Source organism: Triplophysa dalaica, chromosome 2 (assembly GCF_015846415.1).
Source record: "Triplophysa dalaica isolate WHDGS20190420 chromosome 2, ASM1584641v1, whole genome shotgun sequence".
Taxonomy (NCBI): Eukaryota; Metazoa; Chordata; class Actinopteri; order Cypriniformes; family Nemacheilidae; genus Triplophysa; species Triplophysa dalaica.
In genome coordinates, this window is record NC_079543.1 from 20,750,598 (window position 1) to 20,772,529 (window position 21,932).

Genomic DNA, 21,932 nt, shown 5'->3' on the forward strand with positions numbered 1-21,932 from the left:
AGGATAGGCTACCTGATATGGCACAGTTCCATCAGACAATAAGCAACCATCCTATATACATACATGTTTCTGAGAGTAACAAAGACATAACAGTACTGTAGTTAATGCATCGTATAGCCTACATGTGATAACGTTTTTCAAAAGATACATTTTAAAGTTTTGTAACGATAATCTTTCTAGTCATGTTAATATATATTTTTTTCTTCATGTAATGTATTTATTGTTAGTCTATAGCTAGGCTATAAATACAGAGACTCTTAACACAGCTATTGAATCCGAAATATAAATCTATTCTCTATTGGCTTACTGACATTTATACCAACATAAATGGTGGCATTGGCTTTCCTGTAGCTCAGTGGTATGAGCAAAAGGTTGTGGGTTCGGATCCCAGGGGATTGCAAATACCTATGTAAAATGTATAGGATAAAGCAATGTAAGTCGTTTTGAATAAAAGCGTCTGCCAAATGCCTAAATGTAAATGTAAACTTAATCAAGTGATTTTCCAGTAAAGTAATACGTAATAATCTAAAGTAATTTGTCTTGTCTCAAAGAGCAGGTCGACCTTTACTCGCGCTTGTTAGATCTTTGAAACTCTGTGAGGCGTGTCTTGCCAGGAAGGGAGAGATAGAGCGCCGCACAAAGAAGGAAGGAAAGGGCGGATAGAGGAGAGGCAGGCACGGGCTGCACACACCCAACCCTTTCTCTTCTCCACTGGCCCCTCCTGTCTCCGGTTGCGCGTATCTGGAGTCAAGCGCTTGCCCGTGAGCGCGCCCCACCCTCACCTCCCGCGACTAGCTCCCGCCCATCCCTCGCGTAGCGCGCTCATCATGTGATGTGCGCTCTGCTCTCCCAGGAGACTTTAAACACTTGGACAATAAGTTGTTTCGTAACTCGGGGAAGTTATTTTGGCTTCTAAAGTTTGCCCGCTTTGTGCAAGTGTGTCATTTGGATGTGTTTCACGCCGCTGTGACTCGGGTTTTTACTGTCGTCTGTGTTCCTCTTGCGTATTTGTGGATTCTATTCACTTAGCATCAAGTAGCAAGTAAGTTACTTTTTTCATTAAATAACATTATTTTTACTACATTTAAATATTAATATGAAGCATTCCTGTCAATAACTAATTTAAATTAGATAAAATACGAAGTAACTTTTTTACTTTTCCTACTTTTTTAACTAATATTTTTAATGCTTTCTCACAACAATGGCTTAACTATGCTGAGGTAACTATTGTATTTTTGATATAATTTTATTTTAGTATCACCATAAACCCAATATTACTACGCTCTCAAGAGTTACAACTATGGTAAAACAAATGGCAATAAATTTGACAAAAACCTGGTTACTACATTGCTCCTATAGTTAATCCATTCTTAAGTTTTCCTAAGGATTGGAAAGTTCGGGCTCTTGCGTCTTATGTATTTATTTTGATTCTTGTGAGCTGTTTTTGACACTTTATGGTTTAACTAAAAGTGGGACAAGTCCAATGCGTAATCGTCTATCATTATGTGTATATTAGTTCATTGTAACAAGTATCATTAAGTGAGTAAAACGAGTAGATGACACTGATGTAACCATTTGGACCAGAGTTCAAAAACGTCATTTACAAATTATCAGAATGTGCGCTACTGTATTCAGCGTACAGTACATGAACTCACACTTTAGTCACAGTGACATTGTTGCAGTACCAAACTACTCTTCTTTGCTGGACTTTAAGTTTAATCTTTGATCTTTCATCTATCAGCAAAAGTAATTGACACATTATACAGTCTCCTATGATATAATGTGATATGACATAAAGATAACATTTTAATGCACCACATTTTGCTTGTAAGTGCTTTTTTTGTTGAGAAAATATAAAGAATGACTTTTTAACACTTCGTGTTTAAATCTTCAGAAAATTTTTAGACAGATTTGTAGTTAATGTATATTCATATAGTTAGACATGCCACAATCCTGTGCCTATTCTAGAATCACGCAAGGTTGAATTACCGATCAAGGTTATTTATTAAGTGATTATTTTTAAATGTGAATGTGCTGTCAAAGGTTTCTCATCAGTGCTCTGTACAACTTAGTTGCAGCATGTTTGACCTGTTCAACGTCATCCAAATTATTTTGCATTCTTATTGACAAGATGATACAAGACATTTTGTGACTTCATAAATGTTATATGCAAATTTGTCTGGGTTCTGAATGATTGACACTACATGAATACTATTGATTTACTCTGTATTAGTATTGTGGTGATTCAGCACATTAGGTGCAACATTCCAATAAATCTCTCTCTCTCTCTCTCTCTCTCTCTCTCTCTCTCCAGATTCAAAAAAGCTTTATTGGCATGATAAAATTTTTTTTACATTCCCAAAGCAAATGGAAATTAAATATAAACATACAAAAATACAAATTAAGATAAAAATAAAATATAAGTATCTATATACGGTATACATCTAAATATAATCAGAAAAAGAGCAAAGTATTAGTGAAAGGGTGACAGGATCCTCTCGTAGTGTCAGTTTTTTGTTTTGTTGTGTTGTGCTGGTTGTTTTTTGATCCAGGCAGGACTTGACATATCTTGCAGCCAGGTTTGAGCTCTCTCTCTCTCTCTCTCTCTCTCTCTCTCTCTCTCTGTCTCTCTCTCACCCAATCTCAATCTCTCTCTGGGTCAGTAAGGCTGTTGTATCCTGAGCTTTTGTTTCAAGGCTGAGGTTTGCGTCAGACATTCCATTTGGCACATGGAGCCTCTTTTCCTGTTTTCGGCATTTGAGGGGAGGCAGCCTGTGGGGAGGGAACAGACGCACACACATATAGAGACCCTCCACCCACTGACATTACTCTTTCCTTGAATCAATACTGTTATGTTATTAGAACACACACACTTTCAGGATCCTATTCATACTTGCATTCCATTGTTAAAATCTTAAAATCTTTCTAAAAGCCATAGTGGAAACTTCAGCCCCCATGTAGAGCTCTCAAGACCCTTAGTCATACAATATGGAAAAGTTTTATCATAACACACAGAGAGAGACATATACTTATTCTCATTTATTCTCAATTTGGTTTGTATTTTTATAAGACGGAGTTGTGAAGTGTCCTTTAACCGTTTCTCCACTCCAAAAACCTTCTGAAAAACTCACACACATAAAACCAGCCAAGGTTGTCATAAATTCTAGCATAAATGGGTTAAATATACCCATACTGCGATTATCATTTTACCTTAACAGCACCTCCAGGTGAGACACCTCTTTAAAACCCGGCAGACAACTTGATCTTATATCTTAAGATGTGAGCTGTTATCTAAGAACAGTGGCCATTGACCAATCATGTTCATTTATCAAGAGCTGTTAAGCCGGGTTTTGGTTTTACTTGGACTTGCCATTAGATCCTGCACTTTGTAATTTTGGTTTTCGTATTTTCTTCCATGTCAGCAAACCGGACCATTTCTCGACCAGGAAAGTCTATTGGAGCGTAACGTGGTCGTTCTGTGGTTTTGAGTGTGTGCGTGCACGTATTAACAGATTTGACTACTTCACCGGTCTGCTATGTTGAGTGAAGAGTGTAACTTTTATGTTGTCACGGGTGGTGGATTTGACTGAATATCAACGGCTTTAACTGCTCGTTCGCACAGCCTGAAGTCAAACAAGATCGCAGAATAATCAAGTAGGAAGATAATCAAGTATGACATTAAATAAGATGTGCACATTTATAGGGAATGCTTTCAATCATTTGGGGGAAAAGGCTTGTGAATAAAGTCAGGACTATAATTATTGAATTAAGTATTGAAATACCTTCCTTTAATTGGTCATTGAATGGTAATTGCTGGTATTTGATGTGTTAGCTGGCACTCCCATCTCGCCATAGCAACCGCATCTAGCAGAGCGTGTAGCAACTTATTCATTTTATGAGACTGTTAAGATTAAATGTCAGTTGTTTGAGTTTGTGTGTGTGTTTTGTTGTTGTCCGCGGTGAAAGTTTGATTCATAATTAGTGTAGCAAGTTCACTCAAACTCTGCCAACTTTAATGCCCCAAGGATAGTTGGTAACACCATTCTCCGCCTCACTGGATCATTTGCATTTATAGAATTCTTTGAGAAAAACACCACAAAGTGTCTCATATTTATATTTCTTTGGTCAAGTCTGCACTTGTGGAATGCCGGTGGTGGTGATATAAAATATGTCTATCTCTTATTTGGAAAAGGTCTGTTTCTTTGATTAAGATTTCCTTAGAAGCAGGAAAGCTGTGCAAGCGTTGATGCGTCTGCAGACAAGTTGAAAAAATCTGGGCTTTGATAAGTGCAAAGAGAACTTTGTTTACTTTGTTCAACAGTTATAACCTTTACACAGTAGACAATTAAGTCTATATTTAAGAAATATAAAAAAAACATTGGGGGGTAGGTTTTGGCATATCATCATCATCACTCTCTTTCCGAAACCTTGGATGTCCAAATTCTAGCAGGAAAAAAACGCTGTACTTTTTAGATGATTAAATATTGTTTATAATACATATTTGCAAAACTTTGTGACAAACACAAAGAGTGTCTACTACTTATAATGATTAATGGCAAAATAGAAAAGATTGGAAAAATTGGAGATATGAGGTTTCAGAAGGACAGCGATATGCTTTTGGTTAAAGATTTATTTATTAAGATGGTATACCGTCATCTGTATGTTTTAGCCCTTCTTGACTTTACTTTCCATGAAGCATAAAAAAGGACAATGTACAGTATATTTTGCGCCTTTCCATATGGTAGTGAATGGGGAGTTTGGGGTCAGATGTTGTCAAGTTCCTAAAATGACAAATAAAATCCCAAAACTATCTAAATACATTCCCGTCTTCTTAAGCCATACGATAGCATTGCGTGAGAGAAAGATAGAAATGTAATACGGTATATGTCATCGACCACAGCTCTCAAATCTTTTTCTGTTTATAAAAATATAAATTGTGTTGACAAATTTGACATTGACATGAAGAGTTTGAATGTGTCAGAGTAGTTTTACTATATTTTGGCCTTTTGGAGCTTGACAGAATCACTTCGTGTCAAATTTTTTTAAAGACGCTTAAGTACTCTGTTTTGACCCATCCTTTGTAATTGTATCCCTTTAGTTGTATAGAACTCTATACTGTTATCATCAGGTTTAAACGAGTGTGTGAAGTTGTGTTCATGTTCCAAATGTTCTGTTTTGTTAACCCACACCTGACCCTAAGGCCTTTGGGAGTGTAAGGTGTTTCACAAGCCTGTGTGTGTGTGTTACTGCCATTGTCTCTTGCATAAGTAGTCTTGTTTATATGTACCCATGTGTGCACATACTGCATAAGTTTCTGAAAGAGTGAGTGTTTTATTTGCTGGAAGTGTATCTGGACTTGGTGTACCTAGTATGGATTGTTTTGCCTTGTGTGTGCTAACAGCACCACCCTAAGTTAATGATTGTATAAAGAGACTTAACATTCACCTCTCTCTCTCATTCTATCCGGTCTTAGACTTTGGACTGTTAAAGCACTGAAATATCATTGAGTCTGGCTCACAGATGAAGTGTTCTACATCTGGCCTTACTAAACAAGTTCTCCCCACTGACTTGGAGGCGTGTTCTGTACATTGAAAATTAAAATGTTTTCATTATTTACACACTCTCATGTTATTACAAACCAGTATGACTTTCTTCAAATGGAACACAAAAGGTAAATTGTACTGGTCGGTTTTCCATTTCATTATTTTTTAAGCTTTAAAGTGACAGTTCACCCAAAAAGGAAAATTCTGTCATCATTTACTCACCCTCTAGTCATTTCAAACTTTTATGACTTTCTTTCTTCTGCAGAACACAAAAGAAGATATTTTGAAGAAAGTTGGTAACCGAACAGCACTGGCTACCATTCACTTCTATTGAATAAACACAAAATCAATGCAAGTGAATGAGGGCCAGTTAACAACATTCTTCAAAATATCTTATTTCGTGTTCTGTGGAAGAAAGAAAGTCATACAGGTTTAAAATGAAAAGAGGGTGAGAAAATGATGACAGAATTTTGATTTCTGGGTGATCACTTTAAGGATGCAAATGTGAGATAGATTATCATTAAAGTGGTCTACATGAACTAAAATTAAAGTCATAACTCATTGATTAAATTTCTTGTATGACCAGGAGATTAAGTTTGGAAATAATTTATTAAAAACACTCATTCTGACCTTTTTTGGAAATAAATGAACCATAAAGACTGGTTTCAGAATATTACATGTTGTACTTCTCTCATATACTTAAATGAATAGAGATTGGGTGGATATATACATTTAAGGAGAATAGCAAATTGTGGTCTGTTCGACATCTTATAGCTTCAGAGGATTTGGAATTTGGAAAAAAGATTTGGATGTTTACTTTCATTGTGCTTTTGCATCCTTTTTCGAATCTTTGATTTTCTGAAAGCTTCAGTCCCTGTTCACTGTAATTGCATTATGAAGAACAGTAGTTTTCAAAATCAATCTTATTGCATCCCATTGAAGAAAGAACCTCATACATGTTTTGAAAAAAGTTAGCAAATTATGACAGAATTTTTCTTGGTATTAGAGACATTTTGGATAATTTAAATACAAAACTTATCAATGCGCATAAAAATATTTTGTGATCTGATTATTTACCACATTCAGATGACATGTCTACATTACAACAATAGTGTAAAACGAATGAGTTTTGACGTAATGTCTTTTTCTAGATTTGGAAAATATGGAGTTTTGTACATCACCCACCACCTACTCGCATGTCAATCATCCGCTGTGCTAAAACAAGAGTTTAAAACTTGACACCCTTCTGGGTTGATGAGCTAGAAAAAAAATTCTCATAGCATGAGAATCTTATGTGCAGCCACACACAAACACTGTTCATAGCCGTGGGCATTTCCCACCACCCCTGAACTTTAACAGATGAGAGTTTCAACAACTAACTAATGCATCTCTGCTTTTGTGTGCTTGGAATGAGAAATTACTTTGTGATCTCATTATTAACACTATTACAGTTGTTCATGCGCAAAATTTTACTTTCGTGTCCCATGTTGGTAAAACCACATTGCTTCTGCGTTTTCTGTTTGGCAATTTAGCGAATGCAATTCATGTACGTTTTTAATCTTTAAAAGTTTTTAATTGTATATTTGTTTTTTGTGTGTTTCAGAATTCCACTGGCGGCAGTCATGCTCATGTGTGATTACCCAATAAAGACAGAAATGGAGACGGTGAGTAGAGTTCTGAAAGGAATAGTTCACCTAAAAATTGTAATTCTGTCATCATTTACTCACCCTCTTGTTATTTCAAACCTTTATGACTTTCTTTCCTCTCTAAAACACAAAAGAATATATTTAGAAGAATGTCTGTAACCAAACAACGGTGCTACCCATTGACTTGCATTGGCTTTCTTTCTGTGCAATAGAAGTGAGTGAGTATTCTTCAAAATATCTTCTTTTGTGTTCTGTGGAAGAAAAAAACTCATACAGGTTTGAAAGGACAAGAGGCTGTGTAAAGGATGACTGAATTTTCATTTTTAGGTGAACTATCCCCCTTTAGGGTAAAAAATCGCACAAATCGTTACACAACCATAAAAAATAACATCTAATAAACCAGCTGTTGTGTTGAGATCCCTTGCATCCCCTAGCCAAAGTGAATTGTTTTTGGACTTCACTGAAAGATTCCTAAGCCTTCCTGATGCTTGTCTGGCTCTTAGGATCCGGTTTACGTGATTTTAAAGAAAACAATGCTTCACTTTCCGTTTACAATAACAAACTTGCCATACCAACTAACTCACAATGGGAGCACCTGGCACACGGCCATCTGAACAACCCTGGTCCTGGGTCATCAGCATGTGTGTTTGTTCAAGTGTGCCAGAGAATCTTTGAATTCTTGGTAATGCCCTGAGATTGTCCTTTATTTGCGGGGAGGTAGGAGAGGATATGACCCAGGTTAGACTTGAACAGTAAATTCATCAGTAAATGAATAATCCACAGCTTTGCAGCTCTGTAAAACAGTTCTCACACTTACTTCCATACACTTTTTCTTGTTGGACAACTGCAGATGGACATGCATTCCTTTCTTATTAGGTTAGAAGTTTATGTGGGGTGGGAAGTTGAATTTGGCTCACACTCAGTCATTCAAAGTTGGGAAATCTTTTTTTTTTTTCGTATATATTCTCAGATGTCATTTGCTGCTCAACACAGCTGTTTAATGGTACATGTCAATGTGCTTGAAAGTTTGCAGGCCTTTCAATCTCGTTTCTTTTTCTTTCTTTCTCTCACAGTCTTTTTATCCGACTTACCATAGCCTGATTAAATCACAATCTGAGGGATTTGGAGTTGTCGTATCTCCTGTGGCCACTGCACCGACGCCCCAAGGGTACTCCAATTACTTCTGCCCTCCCACTTCAAGCCCATACCAAGTACACTACTCTTACAGGAGCCCCACACAGACAATCCCCCAGTGCCAAGACGCCCAAAACTCCCAAAACGAACCTGTTGACTTAACTGTGAGCAAAAGATCCTCTGTTTCCTCTCCTTCATCTTCAATGTCATCATCACCCAGAGCTACGCCACCATCTCCTTACGAGCGAATCAGCCCGGTCACACGCTCCGTATGTGTTTCCGGGTCATCCCAGACAAGACATCTGACCTCACCGGTGCACTTTTCCATCCCTACGGTAAGAAACACGGTGGTGGAAGCACAGCACTGTACCATGGTGTTAACTCAGTGATACTTTAATCCAATGAAATCCATTTTATCAGAACAGCAAAAATGTCAATTAAAAATGAATGCATGACCAGCTTAAACAAGCACAAACCAGCTACAATGCTTCAAAACCTACCTAACCAGCATATGCTGTTTTTTCAACTGGGTTATATTCAAAATATTATATTTGTACAGTCAATAACAATGTCTATAAAATACCTTTGTCATTTCTTATAGCTTTGTGAATTTCTCACTCACATGTGACGCAGGTTTTGACTCCCTTCGTCTCTGTTATTCCGATGCTGCATTCGTTACCAGTTCATTATTCTCCCCATCTACACCTGTCCCCCTCCATCATGATGTCCCCCATCACACCTGAAGATCCTGTTAACCACAAACATTGTAAGGAATCGTTATGCATCGCACTAAATGTTGTCACATTTACATTTCATCCTTCATTGTGCCAACATTTTAGATAAAAATAAATAAAATCAGTAATGAAAAAAAACGTACATTGAAAGTTTGTGTTCAAAATTGTTTCCTAGCCTCACCCCAACTTGCAACGGAAGGCTTATGATGAGTTGTAGTGTTGACCTGTTGGGTTGGATTTTCCACAAATGTCAGTCTGAGTTAAAGGAAGTGTTCACTGAAAAATATAAATTCATTATTTATTTTCAAAATAATAGGCCCTTCAAATGGCACTACAAAGCTAGAAATAGCCAGAATATGATGTAAGGGCAGGAGGGGGAGTAATTATGAGAATATTTTTTTTTTGGTGAACTATTCCCTGAATTTGAATTAAGGAGTAGTTCACTTTAAAATAAAAATTTCATGGTAATTCACTCAGGCACATGTCATACAGTCCATGTGTTTATTTCTTCTGTCAAAAACAAATGGGGGCCTAAGGGAAAAGTTTTACAGGGTTCTTATCCATATAACGGACCTAAACAGGGAGCTGTTGGTTAAGGTCCAAATTTCAGTTTCATCGCATCTTCAAAAGGCTCTACACCATATCAGCTGATACATAAGCGTGTTGTCTAGCGAAAAGATAAGTCATGTTCCAAAAAAAAACGAATCCAATTATATACTTTTTAAACATAAATATATGGCTTGCACTGCCTCGGAGGGCCTCATGGATGCACGTTCACAACTTTCGTATTAGGCAATCACGTTGGAAAGATTACGCGTGACGTAGATTTAAAATGATTTAAACATCCTTGATTTGAAAACGAACTGACCATTTCGAACAATAGTCTTGCACAACGACAGATAACGTGTCATTCAACATCCAAGAACTTTTAAATGGTCTTCGTTCTCCCGCTCGTAAAGACTGGGTTGGAACTTCCGTGACCTTTCCAATGTGATAATGGAGAACGTTAAGTCGTCGACGCGCTACATGGAGGCACCACGAGGCAAGCTATATATTTATGTTTAAAAAATATATAATTTGTTAATAGAAATAGCTCATTCTATAATAATAAAGCTTCATTATGTTAGGTCTTTATACACTTCTGAATACATAGTTATGTGTATCCTATTGCATCTCTGTCAATATATCCTTCAAAAACTAATCACTAGACCTTTCAATCAGTTAACCAGATAGCCTTACACATTTGTGTGTGTTATTGATTTGTCTTACTTCTTCACCCTCAGATCCAACTATGAAGTCAGAGAATCCCCCTGACAACCATGAGCTCAAGCCGATCAAATCAGAGCCCCACCCAGAGTACACTCAGGATCCCCACAGTGACACAATGACCTCATCCGTCATCACTGCACCACCGAGCTACGAGTGAGTGCTCAATCCTTAAACACGCTAATGTTGATTGCAACAGCTAGTCATTTTAGGGGGTCATTTGTTTTTAAGTTACGGAGCATTTACAGTGGCGTCCATCTACAGTTAACACTGTACATTTTCTCGAAAAATACACCTACCAAACACCATATAGAAACCTGTAATTACCCACACATCTGTCTATCTGTCCGTTTGTGTATAAGTCGCCTGAAACAAGTGCAAAGAGTTTAATTTTTTAATAGAGACAGAGACTGCTTGACCCAAAGGGTTTTCTTTTGATCGTGGTTCAAGTATATGTGAGAATCTGTGTGTTCTCATATCACATATTTCTTGCTCTGATAAAATCTCCCAGCATGCACTTGAGAGACAGCGCGACTCCAAGTATTCTGGAAACCCTTATGCGGTGGGAACTTATCCGTGCTTGAGCGTGTGCATGCTTGCTGGTTTCTTGTTTTTACAGTAGCCTATGTGTGGATGTGTATGCATTTATTTGGGTGTGGTGTCATGAGGCAAACACAAACAAATGCTGCAAAATATAGTTTATGATGAAAGGGAGCGTTGTTTGGGAGGAAGGGTGGAGAGCGATTGATGGAGAGAGGAAGGGTGGTGGAAGGTGAAGTGATAATTTTACATTGGGCGAGGTTGTCAAAAAACTGCTGCTTTTAGGAACAAATGACAAAAAGGAGAGAATGAGTGAGAAAAGGGTTGAAATGAGTTTGACTCGACATGGAGGGTAAGGTGTGTGGAAAAAGAGAAAGTGTTTAATTGAAGAGTGGGTTTTAAAAGGAACTTACAACAAATGGTATTTCTGTTATGTATATTTTCTACGTGGAATCATTTAACTTTTTCTTTAGCTTGACTGAATTGCAATATTGTCAAATATCAGGAAATAACCTTGTTTATTATATTTTAAAGTATTTCTATAAAGGATATTACATAAAAAAAATAGATTTTCTGAAGAAATCGTTAATAGTGTTTGTCACAATTATCTCTCCCTTTTAATGCAAGTCTGTTGGATTTGTCTTAGACTGGTTTATTGTAAAATGCAAAAAGTTTAGAAAAGTAACAGCACACATCCCCTGAAATGTGGAGCTGTGGCCAAAATACATACAATGCTCAAATAACTTGAGTTGATGAGACATCATGTCATTTTCCTGACCCCTAGTGTTGAAAAGGAGAATTGCATAAAAAAACTAAATTGTACACTTTTTTTGTTTTTAACAGGGGGAACACACAATCTGTAATCGTACGGCGAAAGGTTGAATCTCCAGATCCGTTAAAGAAGCGTCGAATTCATCGCTGTGACTTTAATGGGTGCAATAAAGTCTACACCAAAAGCTCCCATCTGAAAGCTCACAGACGCACACATACAGGTAAATAAACATGCACGCATACAGGGAAAAAATGTCCTTGCTCTGGGACTTTAATTTTTAATGAAACGTTTCTTCTTATTTAGGAGAGAAGCCTTACAAGTGCATGTGGGACGGCTGTACGTGGAAGTTCGCCCGCTCTGATGAGTTGACCCGTCACTTTCGGAAGCACACGGGTGTTAAACCCTTCCAATGCCCTGATTGCGATCGTACCTTCTCTCGCTCCGATCACCTGGCCCTGCACAAGAAGCGTCACCTGTTGGTTTGAACACAACCCTGCAACTCCAGAACAGGGCCAAAACTGAACCTTCAATTAAATCATCTTCATTGATGTTAAAGGGGCATTTTATGTATCCCACCCTCTTCCTGTCCGGGAAACAAAGTGAAAAGTGATGGATCATACAATGGCTAGGTTTTACTCCATTAAAAATGGATCTTGTCCCCATAACTATGGATATGGACAGTGCTTATAGTGCTATTGATGTGACCCTCATATTGCCTTTTCCTCATAACAATCGTCCTATTTCTTGTTTCGCCCTCTGCTGGTCAGAGGGTTGATTGTGCCAGTTAGAGCACTACACAAACGCAAGCAAATACTCAATAAACACACAACAAAATGTCAGTAGCTAGAAACACACATTCATGCACACACTTGTAATGTAGTTTTTGGATGCAACTCGGGTCAAACCTAAAGAATGTGAATTTTTTATATTATTAGGAAGATGAATGTGTATAAACAGATCCTGTAAATGTATTCAACATGTTTGGTTGAAGGACCAAAGCTGATTTGCGTACTTGTTCTTATAATATCATGTGATTGGGTTTTTTAATTGTAGTACTTTGTTTTTATGGGTTAAGATCTGGTATTGTTACAAAATAGAAGTGTTTGGTTATGGTTTTACAAGTGACCTGACCTATTACTCACAAGTTTGGCATGTTTTACTAATCACAATCATGAAATAATACAGTAGTTTATTACCGTAAGTACTATGTACTGTGTAAGTTCTTTGCAACTATGCACAATAATGATATGATTCCACTTGAATTCTAAAAATACAGTTAATACAGAAAATATGTGACCTTGCATTTGAGGTTAAAATATTACGTCTTAAATCCTAATAGGGTGGTTATTACAGCGTCCAATCAGTGTCTTTGTTTCCTCACTAGTCCATATCCACCGTATGAATATTTGTTGCAAGGACTTTATAGCTTAATTTTGCAATTATTCACATTTGAATAGCTTCTGTAATCATAATACTCATATAATCTTAACATTTAGCAGCGTCTAATTTTGTTTTATCAAAACCAGTGTCAATAACTTTATTTTTTATTTCACTGAGGGGTTTTAAGGTGGAGAAATAGAAAATGTGAACCATTTAATAACGGGCATTATAATAAGTGAGTGAGTTCTTCTAGGTTATAGGGTAAAATTGTCTTGCTGCTCTTACAACACTTTGTGAGGGATATGTGTGGAAAGAAATCATTGATAAATGCATGATTTTTGTTTTTCTGTTTGTTTTTTATGTGAACAAATGTTTGTAAAGGGCAATGTGTAAACAGAATCAGTGCACTTTAAAATGATTCGATTTTCAAATATTTGTATACTGGGGTCATAAATAGCTTTAAGTCACGACTCTTTATACTGATAAAAGTTTATGATGGAGACCTGATGGGGCTTCCAAATCCTCCGGTTTTTCCTCTCAACTGAAGGACAATCTCGAGGTGGTCAACATTTAGATGAAGGGGTCAAGATTGAGGGAGGAAGAGGAGTTTCTAATGAAAATAATGATGAGTCAAAGAAAGAATTACAGAGAGGAAGCATCTCATTGTTGGCCCTTAAACCACAGCAAAGCTGTACAAGTCACAGATATAAACTAATGAGACAGGATCGTGAAAAAAGTAATATATGTTGAGGAATAATATGACTGAATGGGCAATTTATAGACCGCATGGTTAGCATATATTTTTAACTGCTACAGTTTTATAAAGATGTGAATCTTCTTGGATTTTGAATTACTTATATTTTCACAGTTCAAAGGGGAATATTATGTTGTGTCATTATATCAAACTGTGAATTTAGATACACATATTGTATTATTTTGATTTATATATATCATTTAATAAACTTTTTACGGTGAATATTTTGCATCAATGTGTTGTTATTGGGTTTGGTTTTTTATATCAACATTGTTTATTTAGGAATTCTGCCATTTACTACAGTATACAGTATGGCGTATAAAAATGTCTTAAGCGCTGCATTAAAAACGAGGGCTCGTCCGGGATTTGAACCCGGGACCTCTCGCACCCTAAGCGAGAATCATACCCCTAGACCAACGAGCCAGCGATATAACATAGTTTTCTATAGTAACTCACACAAATTCCCTTTCATTTCACAAAATAAAACACATAAAGTGCGTCATCAAACTCATCATACTGTATCTGATAATACATACAAATGTTTTAAAAATAGATAAGCAGGAGGCTGTATCGTTTTTTTACACTTGCAGGATGCCACTGAAATATTAACTCGTTTATTTTCTCGTAGTACAGAGTGGCAATATTCCAGGTGACGTCATCCCCCACTGCTGCCCTCGGCTCTGCTGCCGACGTGGCGCGAGCTCGAGCGGAAGGGTTGAGCGAGCGCGACTGTCAGCTGAACTGGTAAGATGGGAGAATCCCATGAATTAACTTTATTTCAAAAAACACGTAGATGACTTTCTATACCTGTGTGTATGCATTTGACATGTGCGCAGTTTCATTCGCGCTTTAAGCTCCTTTTACAACCCATTTTGTTATTTGTTGCGATGTTGTATAAAATAACTTTGCGTGGTGTGTCGATCTCACATTGAATGTTTAAAATACTTGATCCTTACAATTAATAAGGCACAATATGATATAATGTAAAAAAGAATACTAGATTTTTAAACCAGTCGCTCAAAGGGCTTTTGAGGTTAACGTCATGAACTACAAACTTAAATAGATGTTTTAAACTGTATGCATATTTTTGTTTAGTTAATGTTACGTTTAATATTAGACTTTCAGACTATCAAGTCTGTCTGAAACGTCTATATTAGTTATTCCATATTCATCTAGAAAATGTCTGTTTACAAATTAAAGTTTGTTTAGGACCTGTACATATAGATAATAATCGCTAGATGGCGCAACAACACAGCTAAACCAAATGCGCTTGGAGATGCGGCACCATTCAGAGACAGCGCTGTGTGTGTGTGTGTGTGTGTGTGTGTGTGTGTGTGTGTGAATGTCTTTTCTATTCATAAACGCTATACAAGGGATAGTGTATTCACTGATGTTAGAAATCACACTGTCTTCATTGTACTTAACTATTGAATTTTGCTCTAGTGGAAGACTGGAAACAAAAAGAAATTGACATTCCTGTGTCAAAAAAACTAACTACAAGAATGCAAACTATGAATTTCACGATCATTATTCAGAAGCATTCCTTTAGCAGAACTGTACAGTATTTATGTACTGAATGCATATAGAATTAGTTCCACATTATTTAAGGAATTATATCGTGTACATCTATAAATCAAACATTCAATTCACGAAGGATTACTTGTAGTAGGTTCAACAAGAGTTCTGTCTCCTAGAACATATCCAATATGTTCTGTATGTGCAACCACAAGCCAACATATTTTATTATATGTTTGATAAATGAGTCCATAAGCATCATATTTTACAAAGTGACTGTAGAGCAAAGCCATTTTTCTGATGTTTTTGTCTGTCATTGATCCATTGCCACTTGCTTTGCAAACCGTACTCAGAGCTCAGTTGGCCCTGTGTTTAGTCTGCAGTTTTTTTTGACACCCATCATAGCCAACTGATCAACAATAAACATTGTTAATTTATCTACTTTTTTTTGTCAGAGCACCATGTCGCACAATGAGCCAGCAGAAGACCTCACTACACGACCACCCTCCCTCCGCCAGACGTCCACTGATGAATCTCCCCCCATTGCTCCAGTGAACACAGATGAGCTCCCATCTTTATCACAGCTCTCACTGGAAACATCCGCCTCTGAGCCAACCAATGAGGCTGTAGAAGAACACGGTTCTACAGCCAGAGATGTTGAAGAGAAGCAGTTACATCCACCAGAGGATAAACCTGAGGGTCTGGTCAGTGAATGTGTGGATTCAGTGAGTTTGGATCCGGATGTTACACAAGAAGAAGCTCAAGGAACAGAGGTAGAGATAACGGTTATGAGCTGGGCTTTGTCGTGATAGCTTGTGGCATGTTGCATAATGTATAATTGATAAGGCGGCCTAATGGTGACACTAATCTGATTTTGTTTCTTTTTGGGTGTGTTATCAGCCTCAGGATGAGTCTAAATCTAAAGGTTGGGGTAGTTGGGGCTCGTGGGGGAAGTCACTTCTGACCACTGCCACATCCACTGTGGGTAAGTCACCATAGCAACTTGACTCTACAGATTGGTTGCCATAGTAAACCTCACAGTTGATTTAACCTGTTAGAATATTAAGCGACTTTCCTTTTTTTTATCGGTATCTGTTTCTATAAAATAATTATTTTAAAGAAGCATATACCATGAAAAATCTGTAGATATTACAGAAAAAACGGTCAAGAATACATTTAAAAGGCTTTGTGTTTAGTCTTGTATATTCTTAGCTGTGTGTTTCATTAACTTACGTAATGTAGGCCCAAATCTGCTTTGTATGTTGTTATGTACCCTTAACTACCCTAAAACAGGTGGTAAAATAAAAATTCATTGCAAGCGGCCTTTCCAGACTGTTGTTAATACTTGGATAGGGATGATGAACAGTGTCATGAACCCAAACAAATGACTGTTAGGTTAACACGTGTAACATGAAAAGAATGGTTTGACATTAATTAAATAACATAGAATATTACACTGTTAACCAAAATAATAAGAAATAGTCCATTTACTGTTCTTTCCCTTATGTTTACAATACTTCATATTTTAAACTATAAAAAAGTGACGATACTGTTAAAATAAATGTATAATCTTACACTTTAAATATTTTGATGCTAAAATATAGGATAAGTCATGATTCTAGCTTTCAAAAACCTCACTGGCACCATCTTGTGCAACTCACGAATTACGTTTCACTCAGAAATGCATCAGAAAAAGGAATTAAAAACGATCGCAACATCCGGTTCACATGGACTTAAAAAAAAACACTGAAAATTTGTAGAATATTTTAAGTTTTTTTACTCTTAGCTAAATAACAGGTTTTCACTGTAGCATTTTTACATTAATATTCATTAAAATAACTTTTTACAGTGTAGACAAGCATTTCAGTTTATCAGTCCAGTGATCTTTGACTTAAAATTGTGTCAAAAATAAGATGGACACCGGACTGCATTTGCACTGTTTTTGATATTTAGCAAAAAATGGTTATTGTTTTGTGCATAAAACAGCCAAAAGAGTTCAAATCGGATCTTTTCCGTAGTGGCTATCGGACGCATTCAGTGATTCTAAACCTGTTACGCAGGCTTTGTTAATGCTGCACACGTTTAGTTGATCTTTAGGTCTGGCTTTTTGTTATTCTGCACATACAACAGGTCCTATTTTTTAGAGAGGTATTAGCCTACCTACAGTATTTATATATCTCAATGAGGCAAGCATCAGCTTGCATTGATATGTAGCTTGAGAGATGCGTGAGACAATATAATTCATGCACATGCTTTGTGCATACAGCTTATTAAAAAAAGTCAGTCCATTCTGTCCGTTCCATATATCACATAATTTATTTACATCTTACATCTGTGTCTGATTCTTGGATCACTGGTATTATTAGATGGTCCTTTGTGTCAGAATATCTCATTTCGCACACCTTGTGGTACAAATAACAATCTTTGACTGTTCTCAGGTCAGGGGTTAAGCTCAGTGAAAGAGAAAGCAGGTGTGACGTTCCGAATGCGTCAGACATCGTCGTGTGAGGAGGCTGAGGAGACCAATGAGCGTCTCGAGACGGCACAACATGATCATCCGGAGGAGATGCACAGAGGAGTGCTGTCGACCATCACCAGTGCAGTTCAGAACACTGTGAGTCTGCGCATCTTTTAACCGCTCTGTTAACCCTTTCCCACATAGAGGTCACTGCAGTTGAAAAAGCCATTACTTGTGTATCTATGGGTTTTAATGGCATAGTTCCACATTAACTATATTCACCTTTTGACAAGCTGTTGGATGTTTGCAAAATTGTTCATGCATGTCTTCATTTCTTTATCCTTCCTATAGGGTAAGTCTGTAATAACAGGAGGTCTTGATGCTCTAGAGTTTATTGGCAAAAAGACAATGAATGTCTTGGCAGAGAGTGACCCAGGCTTTAAAAAGACCAAAATACTGATTCAGAGAACTGCTTCTCTTTCGCAGGTAACCCTTTCATAAAATCATATTTCAATTCACATCATGATTCAATTTAGTAGTCCACCTAATTGTCCTTATTAATATAGATCTTCTATGAAACAAAAGTATATTGTAATATACTGGAAAATATAATGCAATTATTAAACAGATATATTGTAATATATATAGGCCTCGGGGTCTTGTGCTGATCAGGCTTTAGTGCTTAGGTAGACGTGGGTCACGGTGTACCATCTTTTATCTATGTTTCTGTGTTTGTTTACTCTAGATGTTGAAAGAAGCAAAGGAAAAAGAGAGAGAGCGACTGAGCACTCAGATGGTCACAGAACCCACTGCACACTACGGGATCTTGTTTGATGACTACCAAGGCTTATCTCACCTAGAGGCGCTGGAGATCCTTTCCAATGAGAGTGAGGGGAGGGTTAGTATCTTACACATACTCACACATTGATACATTAAAAGTTGTACCAAACCAGAAACTTTGGCGATGTCACCAAAATTGAGTCTCTGTCTATGTCTTTAATCACTTCTCTTTCTAAATATTTTTAATCGAGCAAAGAAAAATGTACAGTCAACTGTCCATTATGGCAAAATAATAGTCATCAGATTTGTTTAACATTATGCCTCTTATTGTACAGCTACTTAATGCAGGGCCTGGTCTAGGGGGGGATTCCCCCCAGATTTTTCCTGAGCCCCCTCCAAAAATATCCAGCTAATTAAAATCTATATTTTTTATTTGCATTATCTTTTAAATAATTTAATCACAGAAAAATGTAAAAAATGATGCATGCAATGAGCTATGGTTAAAGATCTGCCCCCCTAGTCGAGCCAGCTTACTAGCAGACTTCCTTAAATAAAAAATAAATGAGCATAAAGTATTTATTTGAGTCAATTATAAAGTTTAAGGTGACTATACAAATGGATTTCTGTCCAAACGCTGCATCTGACCAATCAGAATGAAGAATTCAATCAATATAAAAGATTTTTCCTGCTGTTTTTCGGTGTGTTCAATGTGTTTATATCTTTATCTCAGGTTCAGACCTTCTTGTCCTCTTTGGAAGGGGAAGAGTTGGAGGTTCTAAAAAAGGAGCTGATTGAGATTAAGGAGATTTTTATCGCTCACGAAGAAGAGGAAGGCAATGTGTGCTCCGAGGAAAACGGTGATCTTTATTCACAAATTCAGTGTTCCACTCCTCTCTGTGAGTCTCCTTTGGACCGAACCTGATCCAAATGAACAATCCGGTGTGAACAAATCTGGACCACGATCAAGTGCATGAATCTTTATATTGGTCTTGTTCGTAATCTAATGTTGAAATCTTAAACTTCGATCATACTGATGAATTCCAGTTCAAATAAACCCTCTACCATAAAATGTAACAAATAGCAAACCCAATATTTGCTAATTTAGATGAACAAACATTAATTGGACATCACAGATGTGATTCATACAGAGCGGCATAAATATTTCAGTTTCCTCATTTGAGCCCTCGAGTATTAAATTGATGTGTTGTGTGTGTTTCAGCTGCTGACGGAGAGGAGTTTGTCAGCGTTCTTACCGAGCTACTCTTTGAGCTGCACGTTGCTGCAACTCCAGACAAACTGAACAGAGTATAGCCACACATACGCACTCGCATGCTATCTTCACTCCGTCCAACAAACAAACACACTGATATACACACGCTCACTAATCAACTGTATGTTGCGCTTTAACCCCGCAGGCGCGTATTAAAGCTCATGACTGGGTGAGAGAGGTGGAGCTGTCGAGTGAAGTTGAGAATGTTACGGATGAATTAAAGGAGGAGAACTCTGCTCCAGAAAAGCAGAAGGAGATGAAAGAGAAAGAAGAAGAGGGAAAGAAAGACGAGAAAGTGGAGAGTAAGGAGAGTGAGAAAGAGGAGGAGAGGAATTTAGAGGATGGGAAGCCAGATGCGGTTGAGGTGAGGTGGAATTGAACTTTTGTTTGAAACAAAATGTGCAAAAACAACTTGAATAATAAAGATTTGAATCTTTAACATATTCGTGGTTTCTTTTAGTCTTCCGTATTGTAAATATTCTATTCATGTGCATGTTCATATTTTTTGCAGAATGTGTATCTGTCATCGGTTGGCAGTCTTGCCGAGGTGACCGCTCGTAGTATAGAGCAGCTACACAAAGTGGCTGAGCTCATTTTGCACGGTCAGGATCTGGAGAAACCAGCCTGCCAACAAGCAAAAATTCTGGTCAGGTGAGTCTCTTATAGTCCTCGGCTATTTTCATTTGATTTTATTAGACAAGTCCTTTTTTAGGCTACTAGTGATTCTTGTGTATGATCAGGTTAACCTGTGCCATGTGTAAGGAGGTCGGCTGCTTGGCTCGGAAATTCTCAGTCACACTCCTGGCTGTAGGGGTGAGTATTAACAACCAGATCCTGGTCAGTTTGTGCTGTTTCATGGGATGTGTGCGCCTGGACTGGAATGTGTTTGTTTATGGTTCTGGCTAGTGTCGAATAATATAACTATTAACAATCTAATTTATATTAATATTCATTTGTATTACTATTTTATTGTATTGTAATTGTATTAAATAAACAATCTTCTGAATTTTGATGTTTGTTAATAAGATTATATAAACAATTTGTTGAATGGGTCCTGTAGTTTTGATCTTTTTAAAGAAACTGTATTGCCATTGACATCTAGTGGTTGAGCTTGGTATCGCCGCTAAATTCAAAATATTGGAGAGACAAGTTTAGCCAAGTAACGGTCTCTGCTTGTTATCATAAATAATCTACAGGCCCTATAATTTTCGAATGTGTACTGGAAGTTAATGGCAGCCCACGAACACGCGCATGCACAGTAACGTTTGTTTATGTTTTTGCTTTGAAACCGTCTATAAATATACTAGTTTAAAATTACTTCATTTCTTACTTTTTCTCTTCATTGTAGAGTCACAGAAAAGCAGAAGAAGTAAATCCTCAGGTGGACAGCGTGACACTGGAGGTAATACTTGAGTTTTCATTATTCATTGATGCTGAAGGTTCACCCTCATGCGCTGCTTACTAATGAGGGACGGTCATGAAAGATGTGAAGATAATGATAACGGTTATTGTTATGGTAATGATGACCCTTCATCGATGCATTGTGCGCACGTTTTATTTTCCCAGGGCTCTAATAGCGCTGGCTACATCCACAACGCTTTCCAGCTGCTGTTGCCTATTCTCCAGGTGTCACACATCCAGACCAGTAGAACCACTGTCAGGCCAAACCCAGAACCAACAACCACAGAATAGTGTCTTTGTTCTGTATGTATCTGTGTGTGTTTGTATGTGTGTGTGTACTGTACTGCTTCGGTATGAGAGCTTAAATCAAAAAGTGCAATTCTAGTCTATATATAGACTCTTATATAAAGATAACTTAGATTGAAACTCCTAACTTTTTTAGGATGCTGCTTGTCTGATATTTTTCTTGACACCTCCGTTATTTTTTTAAGTTGCCTAACAAAAAATGAAGATTTATTAATCGCCTCTTGTATTGTCGCATCAGATCTGGACATTTAACTGTCACGATTCTAAATTAAGTCACTTTTGATATCATTGTCTTGTTTATTTGGAAAGAAATGAACATAGAACATAATATGTCATATTAATAATATGAAGTATTAAAGAGACCGAAATTGCTCAGTGATGTGTGTTTGTCATTCATTTATTTATATTTTTTATAAAGATTTACATTTTAGTT

The 21,932-nt window shown here is 37.1% G+C and overlaps 2 protein-coding genes and 1 non-coding gene across 4 annotated transcripts; 2 read left to right on the forward strand and 1 right to left on the reverse strand.

Moving 5' to 3' along the window:
- Positions 1-825: 825 nt before the first annotated feature.
- Positions 826-13,991, forward strand: klf3 (Kruppel like factor 3 (basic)). Its single transcript, XM_056732239.1, has 7 exons — positions 826-1,042; positions 7,147-7,207; positions 8,263-8,658; positions 8,957-9,089; positions 10,341-10,479; positions 11,707-11,855; positions 11,939-13,991. The coding sequence occupies exons 2-7, from the start codon at positions 7,166-7,168 to the stop codon at positions 12,118-12,120; spliced, it is 1,041 nt and encodes a 346-aa protein (XP_056588217.1). The 5' UTR covers positions 826-1,042; positions 7,147-7,165; the 3' UTR covers positions 12,121-13,991.
- Positions 13,992-14,120: 129 nt separating this feature from the next.
- trnap-agg (transfer RNA proline (anticodon AGG)) lies at positions 14,121-14,192 on the reverse strand. Its single transcript has one exon. It is a non-coding gene; the product is annotated as a tRNA-Pro (tRNA).
- Positions 14,193-14,420: 228 nt separating this feature from the next.
- On the forward strand, positions 14,421-21,874 carry fam114a1 (family with sequence similarity 114 member A1). 2 transcript variants are annotated; one of them, XM_056737248.1, is made up of 13 exons: positions 14,421-14,513; positions 15,740-16,057; positions 16,185-16,269; positions 17,723-17,898; positions 18,094-18,228; positions 18,488-18,640; positions 19,253-19,418; positions 19,742-19,827; positions 19,938-20,156; positions 20,304-20,443; positions 20,533-20,605; positions 21,141-21,194; positions 21,359-21,874. In XM_056737248.1, the coding sequence occupies exons 2-13, from the start codon at positions 15,746-15,748 to the stop codon at positions 21,482-21,484; spliced, it is 1,725 nt and encodes a 574-aa protein (XP_056593226.1). In that variant the 5' UTR covers positions 14,421-14,513; positions 15,740-15,745; the 3' UTR covers positions 21,485-21,874. The 2 variants fall into 2 exon arrangements, with proteins under 2 accessions (XP_056593226.1, XP_056593233.1); XM_056737255.1 differs by having other exon boundaries at positions 19,253-19,379.
- The last annotated feature ends 58 nt before the right edge of the window (positions 21,875-21,932 follow it).